The sequence below is a fragment of the Staurois parvus genome, unplaced genomic scaffold, assembly GCF_062004578.1.
Source record: "Staurois parvus isolate SC_StPar_1 unplaced genomic scaffold, SC_StPar_1.0 ptg000832l, whole genome shotgun sequence".
Classification (NCBI taxonomy): domain Eukaryota; kingdom Metazoa; phylum Chordata; class Amphibia; order Anura; family Ranidae; genus Staurois; species Staurois parvus.
The window spans coordinates 2,717,544-2,731,351 of record NW_028318628.1 but is presented as its reverse complement, the minus strand read 5'-3'; the positions used below and the strand labels follow the sequence as shown (position 1 = coordinate 2,731,351).

The 13,808-nt window shown below is 40.9% G+C and overlaps 1 protein-coding gene across 1 annotated transcript in view; it reads right to left on the bottom strand.

Moving 5' to 3' along the window:
- Positions 1 to 12,120, bottom strand: part of LOC149443773 (cathepsin L-like proteinase) — a 32,834-nt gene extending 20,714 nt beyond the window's left edge. The window contains exons 1-4 of the mRNA XM_089655303.1: positions 12,069 to 12,120; positions 10,864 to 10,958; positions 6,794 to 6,936; positions 2,470 to 2,673 (exon numbers count right to left, since the gene is read on the bottom strand). Of these exons, the coding sequence (XP_089511429.1) occupies positions 2,470 to 2,673; positions 6,794 to 6,936; positions 10,864 to 10,957 (441 nt within the window). The 5' untranslated portion in view covers position 10,958; positions 12,069 to 12,120. The remainder of the gene's footprint in view (positions 1 to 2,469; positions 2,674 to 6,793; positions 6,937 to 10,863; positions 10,959 to 12,068) is intronic.
- Positions 12,121 to 13,808: the final 1,688 nt, after the last annotated feature.

Sequence of the window (13,808 nt, the reverse complement as noted above, 5' to 3'; positions counted from 1 at the left end):
AAAGCCTTTTTTGAGAGCTGATTCACACATATGCAGTGCGGATTGAAGCTCAGGTTTCACAGCTAATTGATACAGTAGTATCAGCGGTCCAGGTCAGGTTTACATCAGGTTCAGGACAGGATTATCTTATCTTGTTCACACATGTGCGGTTTATAAACTGTTCCCATAGAAGTCAATAGCCTGTAATCCGCACCTGAACCTGAAGGCACTTCTCAGAAATCGGACATGACTATTTAACCACTTCCTCTCTGCCCTATAGCAGAAATACTACTACAGGGCGACAGGGGTGTGCAAAATCTTGTATATATACATGATTTTGCAGTTCCAGGTGGGGGGGTGCTCGAGCCGTGCACGCGCCCTACCCACACCACCATTTGCGGTCTCGGTTGTCAATCGCCGGGGTCCCGGCCGGTGATTACTCGCCGGCACCCGGTGATTCCCGAGTATGTCAGACGAGGGGAGAGACCTGTATGTAAACAATACAGTTCTCTTCCCTGTCAGCTCCTGCACATCGCTTTGTATGGCTCTGCATAGCAGAGCCACACAAAGCAGTGTGCTTACAGTGAAACGCAGAACACAACCTATGTAGTAAAACAGCACACAGTTAACCCTTTGATCGCCCCACATGTTAACTCCTTCTTGCCAAGTGCCATTAGTACAGTGTCAGTGCTTTTTAAGCACTGATCACTGTATTGGTGTCACTAGGGATTTCAGTGACACCAAATTAGTTCTGGTGCAGCTTTGAACAGAAGCCAGTTAGCTGCCATGTCTTTTTTGTCAAAGCTTAATTGAAGTTAGAAGTTGATTGACTACCATGCACACTTGCACCACATTTTGCACTCTCCAGTTTAAGAAAATCAACCCCCGTGTGTGTACACCACTTGAGTATAAGGATGGTTATCCGATCACCAATAAAAGCCTTAAAGAGCACTAAGACTGTAAAGTAGGTTCCCATACATTGTGTACAGCATTGGTTCAGTGTTACAGTAATAAATGAATCCCAAAAACGTTAAGAGAAATGAAAGAAAAAACATTTAACATACACATTCATATATCCGTACACACACTTTAAACACACAGGCAAACACAGAATCCCTAATTCAAAATCTATTGTTGTACCTGCTAGAGGTTTAACATATTTAGAATAGTAATTACACAAGTACAGATTATTTAATTATAGATGTTTTAGTCCTCCATTTTTTTTTCATATTTGGTCAAATTTTTTTAGTTTATATTGTTTGTATGTGTCTAATTACAACCTTGCAATTTTTCTGAAAAAATCTGGCTTGGTGAATATTTTTAGGAGAATTATTCAGGGGCAGCACAGTGGCTAAATGGTTAGCAGTTCCGCCTAGCAGTGCTCAGGTTGTTGGTTCAAATCCCAACCACAGCATCACCTGCCTGGCGTTTGCATGTTCTCCCTGTGCCTGCATGGGTTTCCTCCAGGCACACCGGTTTCCTCCCACACTCCAAAGACATGCTTGTAGGTTAATTGGCTCCTGTCTAAATTGGCCCTAGTATGTGGATGTATGAATACGAGTAAGGGGCCTTAGATTGTACAACCCTTGAGGGTTAGGGACTGATGTGAATGTAAAGCACTGCATAAATTGACAGCACAATATAAGTACCTGAAATAATAATCACAGATTACCTCTACAGGAATCCCGCTTAGAAAATGTATAGTTTTTGGAAATTTCAGTAAAAATTGATTTCTCTAATTGACACCGATATCAGGGTTTTATGTTCCTCTAACTGACACCATTGGTAGGGCTCTATATTCCTCTAACTGACACCAATGCTGGGGCTTCATATTTCTCTTACTGACACCAATACTGGGACTCTATATTCCTCTAACACCAATGCTGGGGCTTTATAATCCTCTAACTGACACCAATGCTGGGGCTTCTTATTACTCTTACTGCCACAAATACTGGGGCTCTATACTCCTCTAACTGACACCATTGCTGGGGCTCTATAATTCTCTAACTGACTCCAATGCTCGGGCTCAATGCTGGGGCTCTATATTACTCTATATTACTCTTAACGGCAACAGTATTGGGGCTCTATATTCCTCGAACTGACACCAATGCTAGGACTTCTTATTCCTATTACTGACACAAATACTGGGGCTCTATATTCCTGTAACTGACACCAATGCTGGGGCTCTATAATCCTCTAACTGACACCAATGCTGGGGCTCTATATTACTCTATATTACTCTTAACAACAGCAGTACTGGGGCTCTATATTCCTCTAACTGACACCAATGCTGGTGCTCTATATTCCTCTTACTGACGCCAATGCCGGTGATCTTTATACCTTTTACTGATGCTGAAGCTTTTGTTTCTCCCATTGACCTTGATGAAGGGACACTATATCCCTCCCCCCCCACTGTCAACATGGTAAACATGAAATGTAACTAATCTGTCAAATTTTGCATGTGATTCTAAGCATATAAACTTTCCTTACCATGCCAAAAGCCCACCATGCTTGACAAAACAGTCCTAATTTTTTTACAGGGGTGACACATCCCGAAGTTCTCCAATCCACCAAATCCTCCGCCTTTTTCTTGCTATCACAAGTGTAATTTGAAGTGGATATTGGTTTTGTATCTGGTTTTGACTGAATCCGCTTTGCATCACATGGTTTTCTTTGTATCAGTTCTTGTACAGTCTGTAGCAAGAATTTTATAAATCATTATACATTCAGATATGATTGTAGCATATAGAAGCTGTGATTAAAAAATACATTTTTTTTAAGAGTAGCTCTAAATGGTATGAGAATAAGAGAACATATAGGCAGAAAAAATAGACATTGGTTTCTATTATATTTTATTTCATTAATTGAGACAAGTATATTTCGGATGTTACAGCTTTTGACATGTAAATGTTGGTGGGTCAAAGGTAGTAAGCATTCAGGACAAATGGATTGCAACTGAGATGTGTTTGAGATGCTAAGTTACTTTTGTTTACATACGCAATGACTTTTATGTGGCAAACTATTTGGATGCAATTGGTATTATGTGTTCACTAAAAAACACAAAAAATTGAATGCAAAATTATATGGAGGAAAACTCTGGCCCATAAGATCCAACCCAAACTGCTTCAGAAACACATCTCATTATAATTTATCCTTTTAACAGACCTACTTTTCCGTAAGCTATTTTAGTTTAATTATTGGCAGTTTTATATTGTCATCACATGCATCACTGAAACATTCCTAAATTGTTAATGTCATCCAGTAATGCATGATGCAAAAATGGGCCACAACAGCAACATCCTCTGTTTGCTAATATATCAGTTATCCATTCTGTTGTATTTCTTATATACCAAAGAGCCAACCACTGAAAACAATACTAATATGGGTTTGTTTTACTAAAGAATGAGAGACTTTTTTTAAGAACATAAGGGTCCTTTCCGGCAGGCTTTGTCCACTCTGTTCAGCATGGGATCTGTGAGCAGATCCCCTGCTGGATCAGAGCAGAACAGGATGGATGTCAGTTTTGACAGTGGACTGTGGTGGACTTGTGATGGCTATAAGATCAGCTGGATATAAACGGACTTTAACAAATGGTGTCTGTTTGCATCAGGCTACCTTTGACCTGCTACGTTTAGCTATGGACCTGGACGAGCGTGGAGATAGGCTGAAGTAATTGGACACAAGCCTGTTTACACCCGCTTGCCCATACACTTTCATGGAGCATCCAATTAGGTCTACCTGAAAAACTGACAGGCAGACATGATCGGGTAGTACATACATAGTTTCCTCTTGGGTGATATTCTCATATGAAACCTTGATCAAAGCATTTTTGTTTCAGGAAACATTCAATAAAAACAACTGCACAAGAAATAGAGACTTTCTTTTACAATGGATTTTATAATAGACAACACAACACCAAAGAAACAGTCAAAAGCAAGATCATTGACACAAAAGAATAAGGTGTAAAATTCTTCTGATGAGGGACATAACAAATGCACTGAAGTATTAACACAGAGAGAAACGGAGTACATAAACACAAAATATAAAAGGATGGAATGAAACCTTATAAATTGCGTTAACAGCAACAAGTAGTGACCAATGAGCTAGTAGGAAAAGGCCAAGAATAGCCACCAAAATCGCATACAGATGGTAGGAAAAACTGAGCATGGAGTCTCACTGGATGCACATCGGAACTCTACACCAAGGACTCTCGAGAAAGTCTGACAGTTATATAAAACATTACAGGCACAATTCTCTAGGAGTATTCCAATCAGCGCAAGTAACATGAAGACTGACAAAAACAATGGAAAGAAAGAGAAAAAAAAGAGAAAAGTAAAGAAAGGAGAAATAAGAATAGTAAATACAAAGAAAGGGCTCCAGGGGATCGCGCCAGGAGAGTCGTATATCGACAAGAGGGTCTGGTCATATCTAGACGGTTGAGCCACATCAATCCTGGAACGCCAGATCTGCAAAAACTTTGTGTGGGTGTCTAACAGCATGGCCGTTAGCTTCTCATTAACCATTATATAATTCATCCAGTTCTTAACGGCTTCGAAGCTAAGAAGAGGGGTTTTCCAAGCTCTCGCGATTGTCAATTTGGTAACCATAAATAGATGCGATGCCAACTGCCGCTCAGGATGGAGTAGGCCTACTAATGGTTTAAATAATAGCGTCTCGTATGGGTTGCGCTTAATATCTGTGTGTAGCATAGTGCGGAGAAGGGCATAGACCCTAATCTATAGTCTGCATACCTTGGGGCAAGTCCACCAAATATGAGCCATGGTGTCTATTTGTTGACAACCCCAAAAGCAAGTCAGAGAATATGAGGCAATAAAACGAGCCAGCCGGGCAGGCGTATAATACCAGCTGTAAAGCACCTTGTAGGCATTTTCTAATATAATAACATTCCTTGTGCATTAAGACAATGCTTGAAATAGAGACTTTCTAATGGATGTGCACTGAGCTTAGTAAATAGGATGAATCTGTGTTCACTTAAATCAACCAATCATATGCTAGCATAAACACAATTTTTTAAAATTTCCCTCGCACACGATAATTTATTCAATGTGAATACAATGTGAAACCTATTTACTATAATTAATTCTGCAAAAATAAACATACACTTTTCAAGATGAGCATTCACTTTCCTAAGTGAACACCCATTGGGGGGGTTTTACTAAAATTGGAGCACTCGGTAACTGGTGCAGCTGTGCATGGTAGCCAATCAGCTTCTAACTTCAGCTTGTTTTAATTAAGCTTTGACAATAAAACCTGGAAGTTGATTGGTTTATATGCAGAGCTGCACCAGATTTTGCATTCTCCAGTTTTATTAAATAAGCTCCTTCGTGTATCTATTACTTTTTCCAACAAAAGCAAGTACCGTATTTTCCGGCGTATAAGACGACTTTTTACCCCTTGAAAATCTTCTCAAAAGTCAGGGGTCGTCTTATACGCCGGTATACGGCATACTGACACTTCTTAGGGGGGCGGCGCGGTGCTGCCGCCGCCCCCCCCTTCCAACGGAAGGGACACTAAGTACAGGGGTGGGCAGGGGCTGTTTCTTACCTGGCTCTGGTCCCACGACGATCCGGTCCAGGAAGAGCGGCTGCTCCTTCAGTTCGGCCACTGGATGTTCACGCGGCTGCTCGGCTCCGCCTCCTCACCGGTGATTGACCGCCAGAACTGTAGCTCAGGAAAGGCAAACAGGCGGCCAATCACCGGTGAGGGGGCGGAGCCGAGAGGCCCCACGAAAATCTAGTGCAAGAGCAGCAGGTAAGTGTTCAGTGTAGAGGTGCTGCTGCAACCACATATGCTGGCTGCAGCAGCACCATACTAGAACAGGGTCAGCAAGTGTAATTGATGTCAGTGGGAGGAATAGTGCCCCATCATTGGTGTCACTGATACCAATGATGGAGCACTATTCCTCCCACTGACACCAATGATGGGGCACTATTCCTCCCACTGACACCAACGATGGGGCACTATTCCTCCCCCCCACTACACCAACGATGGGGCACTATTCCCCCCCCCCCACTGACACCAATGATGGGGCACTATTCCTCCCACTGACACCAATGATGGGGCACTATTCCTCCCACTGATACCAATGATGGGGCACTATTCCTGCCACTGATACCAATGATGGGGCACCTATTCCCCCCACTGATACTAATGATGGGGCACTATTCCTGCCACTAATGCCAATGATGGGGCACTATTCCTGCCACTAATACCAATGATGGGGCACCTATTCCTCCCACTGATACCAATGATGGGACACTATTCCTGCCACTGATACCAATGATGGGGCACCTATTCCCCCCACTGATACCAATGATGGGGCACTATTCCTGCCACTGATACCAATGATGGGGCACCTATTCCCCCCACTGATACCAATTATGGGACACTATTCCTGCCACTGATACCAATGATGGGGCACCTATTCCCCCCACTGATACTAATGATGGGGCACTATTCCTGCCACTAATGCCAATGATGGGGCACTATTCCTTCCACTAATACCAATGATGGGGCACTATTCCTCTCACTGACACTGATGATGGGGCACTATTCCTCCCACTAACACCAATGATGGGGCACTATTCCTCCCACTGACACCGATGATGGGGCACTATTCCTCCCACTGGTGTGCATTGGAAGAGGGGTAGTCTTATACGGCGAGTATAGCCCAAACACTACATTTTAGCAGGAAAAGTAGGGGGTCGTCTTATACGCCCAGTCGTCTTATACGCCGGCAAATACGGTATTCACTTTTACCAATGCATATAGTTTCTTGAACTTTTTGACTCACCTTATCAGCAAACATATTCACTGCCAAAGTATAATTCTTCAATCCTTTCTCAGCCAAGCTATTGTGCTTCTGTACTTTCTGCCAAGTTTCCTCCCAAATTTGTCTTCGGATGGCATCTTCCTTACTATTAACATATTTCTTTTCTGCGGAAACAATACACACATACACTGTACAATCCAATCAACAGGATGTCTATGGCATTCATTTTTATCATTTTTATAATATAGTAGATTACCTGTAATTCCCTGTTGAAGAATATGTTAGCTATGATTTATTTATACACTGGGGACAGAAGCTACCAAGAGGTCATTGGACCCAACCATAAAATAGAATCTTGTCACTCTTATAACTTCCTTATTATAAACTTAGAAGGCTTAAAAATTAACATTTTACCCAAGTGTACTGCAAATATTACAAATTATGTTTTTATTGTGTTTTTTGCCACAATATAAAAAAAACATATTAGTGTGTCTAACATATACAATATTATTATTATTAGGGATATTTTACAATTTATAGATAATAAGGTTACTCCTCTTCCATTTTTCAATTTCTATCTCCATTATATAAAAAACAAATTCTTGTTTTCTTTATGTGTTACTAAACCCACAACAGTAAAATCAGTCTGTATATGCAGTAAAGCATGCTTGGTATACTCACTGTGGAACCTAAGGGGTTATTCTTTTGTATTGTGTAAAAAGGCTGTTTGAGCCTGTTTTCTCTGGTCCTCCCCTTCTTCTACTGTCCCCGATCCATCTGCTGATAGTACAGAGCCCATGCTCAGTTTCATGTATATGGCTAGAGAGTTGTTCTTTTTGTCTTTGGGAGGGTGCATGTGATCAGCACAGGACCAGTCAACACTGTCCAGACAGAGGAACAGGGGTTATGCAGCCTCATAGGTCAATCATAGGAGAATGAAAACTCCTCCTACAAGCTTTAACCAGTGCTCAGCTGGACACTGACAGTAGTCCTAACACTTCTATATACTGCTGATGGGAAAAGGTATTTAACAGTTTATATTTACTAAAATAATAGAATTTCTGTGTTGTGTGTATTGTGGGAGACCAGATATAGTGAATTCGTCTGCACTGACTGGATATTCAGACTGAAGGGTAATTTGCTTTTCTCATGATTGGATAACTAAAATCAATATTTACTTAATTATTGTACTATTGTAAAGCAGTCTAAACTCAATACTTGTAGTATTTTATGTACAATAGAAATTTAATGTGGATTTCATTTTGTGTATAATTATGTGTCGGTGACTACCACCACTTCTTCATTTATTGATATGTATTTTTATCAATATATTTTAGAATTAAGTGTTTTTAAACCTTTTGTAAATTTCATATGGCAATTTGGAAGTCCCAGTTATCTACATGCATACCTCTTCCTATTTATAAGTTTGGGGTTTGGTGCCGGGAGAATACCTATCAATTTTCCTCATCGATACAATTGTGAAATGTGGAACCAAATGGGCAATTGAATTGACCTTGCTGAAGCTGATGGGGAATCAGACTGTCCTATGACATTGGCGTAGCATAGCTGGTTGACATGTCAACTGAAAGGTGTCAGCTTTCTATTGAATTTGTCTATGCATTGTATGAATGAAATATTTTTATTCTCTTTGCTACTATTTTTCTCTGCTTTGCTCTTTTGTTGCTGGGTTCTGCAATGCCCTAAGGGTTTTTTTTTCATTTCCACGTCCCACTTGATCAATGTTATTTTCCAAACTGTATTTTCCTGTTTGTTGAGAAATGCAGAGGTTCTCTCAGTTTTGGAGCTGTAGCTAAACAAATGATCTCACTCTACTCATTTATTTACTAAAACTGGAGAGCGTTAAATCTGATGCAGCTGTGCATGGTAGCCAATCAGCTTCTAACTTCAGCTTCTTCAATTAAGCTTTGTCATTAAAAAAAACTGGAAGCTGATTGGCTTCTATGCAGAGCTGCACCAGATTTTTCACTCTCCAGTTTTAGTAAATCAACCCTTTTAAGTCCCAAAATGGGAAGAAACATTCACGCTGCTACTCTTCTAATGCATGCATGGCCATATAATGTAAAGCAGACTGGAGATATTCTGAAAACAAAAGGTAATTTGGCTTCTTATTATGTCCTCAATGTCTCTATAATGTTATGAAATGCAATGTCCCAGTTTTGTGTCCACCTCCTCTCTATAATTTTGGGTACCGTATTTTTTGCTCCATAAGACGAACCTGACCATAAGACGCTCCTAGGTTTTAGAGGAGAAAAACAAGAAAAAAAATATTCTGAACCAATGGACTGCAGACATAGTACCGGAAGTGACCAGACACTGCGGACACAGTACAGGAGATGACCAGAGACTGCAGACACAGTACAGGAGATGACCAGAGACTGCGGACACAGTACAGGAGATGACCAGAAACTGCAGACACAGTACAGGAGATGACAGAGACTGCGGACACAGTACAGGAGATGACCAGAGACTGCGGACACAGTACAGGAGATGACCAGAGACTGTGGACAGTACAGGGGATGACCAGAGACTGCAAACAGTACAGGGGATGACCAGAGACTGTGGACAGTATAGGAGATGACCAGAGACTGCGGACATAGTACAGGAGATGACCAGAGACTGCGGACAGTACAGGAGATGACCAGAGACTGCAGACAGTACAGGGGATGACCAGAGACTGCAGACAGTACAGGGGATGACCAGAGACTGTGGACAGTATAGGAGATGACCAGACACTGCGGACATAGTACAGGAGATGACCAGAGACTGCGGACAGTACAGGAGATGACCAGAGACTGCGGACAGTATAGGGGATGAACAGAGACTGCGGACAGTACAGGAGATGACCAGAGACTGCGAACAGTACAGGGGATGCCCAGAGACTGCGGACATAGTACAGGAGATGACCAGAGACTGCGGACAGTACAGGAGATGACCAGAGACTGCGGACAGTACAGGAGATGACCAGAGACTGCGGACATAGTACAGGAGATGACCAGAGACTGCGGACAGTACAGGAGATGACCAGAGACTGCGGACAGTATAGGGGATGAACAGAGACTGCAGACAGTACAGGAGATGACCAGAGACTGCGGACAGTACAGGGGATGCCCAGAGACACGGTGGCGGTGGAAATACCTGACCGGCCGCTTTATATTCGCTCCATAAGATGCACTGACATTTTCCCCCCTTTTTTGGGGGGAAAAAAGTGCGTCTTATGGAGCGAAAAATACGGTATATCATAATGTGTAAAAAAAAACAAACAACTACTGATCACTTCCCCAAAGTAGTCCATTGTTACTATGGTAATATTATATTACTCTGGTAAACAAAAAAGAGTTTTTTTTTCCGTACTGTCACCAGTCAGTGTCCCTGATCACCACCACACCAGTTATATGATGGGGCTGTACTGCACTGGTGAGAGTATGTAAAAAAAAATAGTGAAAACATTTTTTTTTAATTTCTTCATTTTCCACAAAATTATGACAAAAAATTACAACTTCAAAAAACTCGCCAAGACTCTTAGTAAATGCTGCAGACTGTCTACTTTCCAGAAAGAGGAAATTTGGGGGATAGCTGTACTGTCCTGAGATTTTTGGGCCTCTAGAAATGAGGCTGTCAGTACAGCAGGACTGATCGATTTTCAGATATATACAATAGCTGGGGACTCTACAACTTTCCTACAGACTAAATAATATACACTTATTTGGGCTATTTTCACCAAAGAAATGTAGCAGTATACATTTTGGACTAAATGTATGAAGAGCAATCATTTATTTGCAAAATTTTATAACAGAAACAAAGAAAATGTTTCCACAATTTTTTTTTATTTAGGAAACAATAAAAAACCCAATGGTGAAAGCTCTATTGTGTGAAAATGATAAAAACGTAGTTTGGGTACTGTGTTGCATGACTGTGCAATTGTCATTCAAAGTGTGACAGTTCTGACAGCTGAAAATAGGCCTGGGCAAGAGGCGGGTAAAAGTGCCCAGTATTGAAGTGGTTAAGTAAAATATTTATTTTATTTTCTAAATAATATTCATTGCAGTAAAACTGAAATTACTTTCACCTACCATAGTTAGATTTCCAGATTTTCCATTCTTCATCAAGAAAATGTGCAGCTGAAGCTGCAAGAATAACTGTTGCTAAAACCAGTAAAGTCTTCATCCTGCAGAAAATGAAAAGTTTAAATATTAAGAGATATTAAGATATTAGGAGGGGATTCAATTTTTCCTATAACGTCATCATGATCTCTCATTGCCATTGACCCACAAATGATCAAATCAAGGGGTATTTTTTATTTACTCACAAAAAAACTTGCATGACTTAATTTACAAGGCAAAAAGGGTGCTAATGACAAAACTTCAGTATTTGGGTTCACACACACTTTAATGTGGCTGATTTAAAGGAGTAAAGCATGTTCTCTTTTCAAGTAAACATTCACATTTCACGGAAATGTTTTCTTATCTCAGTGAATGAGGTGACGCTGTGCTAACTTCTATGATCCAAACATATGCAATTAAAAATCATATTTTTGAAAATTTCTTGCATATTTTTTGGTATGCTTTGCAAAGCAAATTGATACCCCGTTTACTAAAAAAATAAAAACATTTCCTGTAAAGTGAAAATTTACTTTGCAAAGAAAACTATGTCTACCCAAATCAGCCCCAATGTTTCATTCAACTTCATCCAAATGGTATGAATACAGTGGGGTTGTTTTGCTGAAACTAGAGCACTCAGAATCTGGTGCAGCTGTACATGGTAGCCAATCAGCTTCTAACTGCTGCTTGTTCAATTAAGCTTTGACAATAAAATCTGGCAGCTGATTGGTTTCTATGCAGAGATGCACCAGATTTTGCACTCTCCAGTTTTAGTAAATCAACCTCATCACATCTGATGTGAGCCCATACACCTTTTAGGTTCTCCACAAATCTACCTAAACTTAGTGGACTGCACAATTATATTTCAATTTCTATGGTCAGTTAACTTGAACTTAGCTATAGTTACTAAACTCAAATCTATGCGAATCTAAACACAAATGCAAATCTAAATCCAAAGTCATTTAATACCAAAAATCCTAATATTCCATCCATGGAACATGTAAACATAAACGTAAACCTGATTAAACAAAAATAAGGACTGGATGGAATGTTCACATATTTCATTTGTAAAAATATTGATGTATCTCCAGCACAATACAGATGATTGATACATTCAGAGAAGCTGTGACATGTATATACAGTAGTGTATATTAAACAGAGTAAAGTCTATGTTTTACCTGACGTCCTCAGTGCTGCATGGCACAAGTTACAAGTGCAATTGTGTTATTTAAAGGCAACCCTTATGCCAACTAGAATACACGCTGATAAGCATGTTTAACATCAAATCAGATTGTTGGAAGAACTTTTTTTATCACTACACTATCAAAAGGAAATACATTATCATGAATTAGATCTAACTGTAATGTACAACTAAAAGGCAAAAATGTAAAAGTGTATTTTCAGATTTATGAAATGTGCCTGTAAATACAATGCAGTATTATTAGTTTTACAAGCACAGGGTAGTGTGGAAGTCCATCATTTACAGTAATCCATGCAATGAAGTATAGGTTTTAATGCTTGATGCTGCCCAGTGGTGGCCCCACAGGTTTGCCCCCTAAAGGAGCCAATGTGAGCTCATATGACAGATAAAAAGTAACAAGCTGAGATGTTTGTGGTCCATACACCAGCTGTAGTCAGAGTTAACATGTTAGAAACCAGAGCACCTGCTAATGGTACTTTGGTCCTCAGACCTGAAAAGTGTAGTTCCAGTGTTCACCAATGTGTGTCTCCCAGCAGCCCTCAGAAATTAGTATCCAACTTATGCTAGCTGTTGGGAGGTTATGTAGCTCCACCTCAGGGTTCTCGCAGCATTGGAGTTTTACCTGTGTTCCTGTTCTCTCTGGTCCATTGTTCCTTGTGCCAGTTATTATGATCCTGCTACCTGTACCACTTCACATGTTCCTGACCCCTTTCCTGGACACATTCCTGACCCATCTTGCTCTTTCTTTGTACCCCCAGTGGATTAATTGATCGACTTCTGTTGAACAAACAAGTTGGAAAACTTCTGTCAATCAGTAGCTGCAGCCAAATGGCTGCTACCTCTGATCAGTGTGTTATTACAGCAGCGTGAGCTATTGTTAGAACATAGAACATAATGTCCCAGTGAGGATATTCCTCCATCCACCTTGTTTGCCTCACCCCTGGGTGTGTCATGTAGCTTAGGCTTTTTTTCCCTTATAAATCAGGGGCTGGGTTGGTTGGAGCGAGAAGGTTGATGGGAAGTGGAAGCCTGCAGCAAGCCATCATGTAGGTTTCAGACTAGTGCTGGAGTATGCCCTTCGGGGTAGGCCTAGAACAGAGAAGAGGCAAGAGCCCATTTCAGGGAACCTATAGCAGAGGGAAAGTGGAAGAGCTGGTTGGCAACCACTGGTTAAACTTTAACTTGTAAAGAACAGTGTTGCCGTTGTTTCACAGGAAGAAAGAGCTGATATACATCTTTGCTGGAAAGAACTTTGCACCCTGTTCATGTTCACAGCAAACCATTTGAAAAGACTGATCGTGTGGACAATCATCTGTTTCACAAGGTGGGCCACACACCAGAAGTATGTGAGTAGCCAAGGTGGCAGGGTTGCTCCATAATTCAGGTGTTTGGTACCCCATCTCGTTCCTATTCCAGGAGAACAGTGGGAGGGACCCTTGGCCAGCTTGACCATTGCTGACTGTGAATCAGGGTCCTGCTTGCAAGCAGATACCAGCACATGGTGTACTATGGTGTCAAAACATAGGCTAAAGCTGGATCAGTATGAACAGGAGCCAGGCGCTGTGTAGTTTTGTGATAAAAGTAATACACCTTATATGGAGGTCTGCCTTTAATAATTCATATGGTAAAAAATAGATAACCAGCCTGTGGCTTTAAGAAGGCAGGTTCCAAAGACTTGATAAAGCGCATGCGTGCGAAACATGTTGTCCTGGCAACC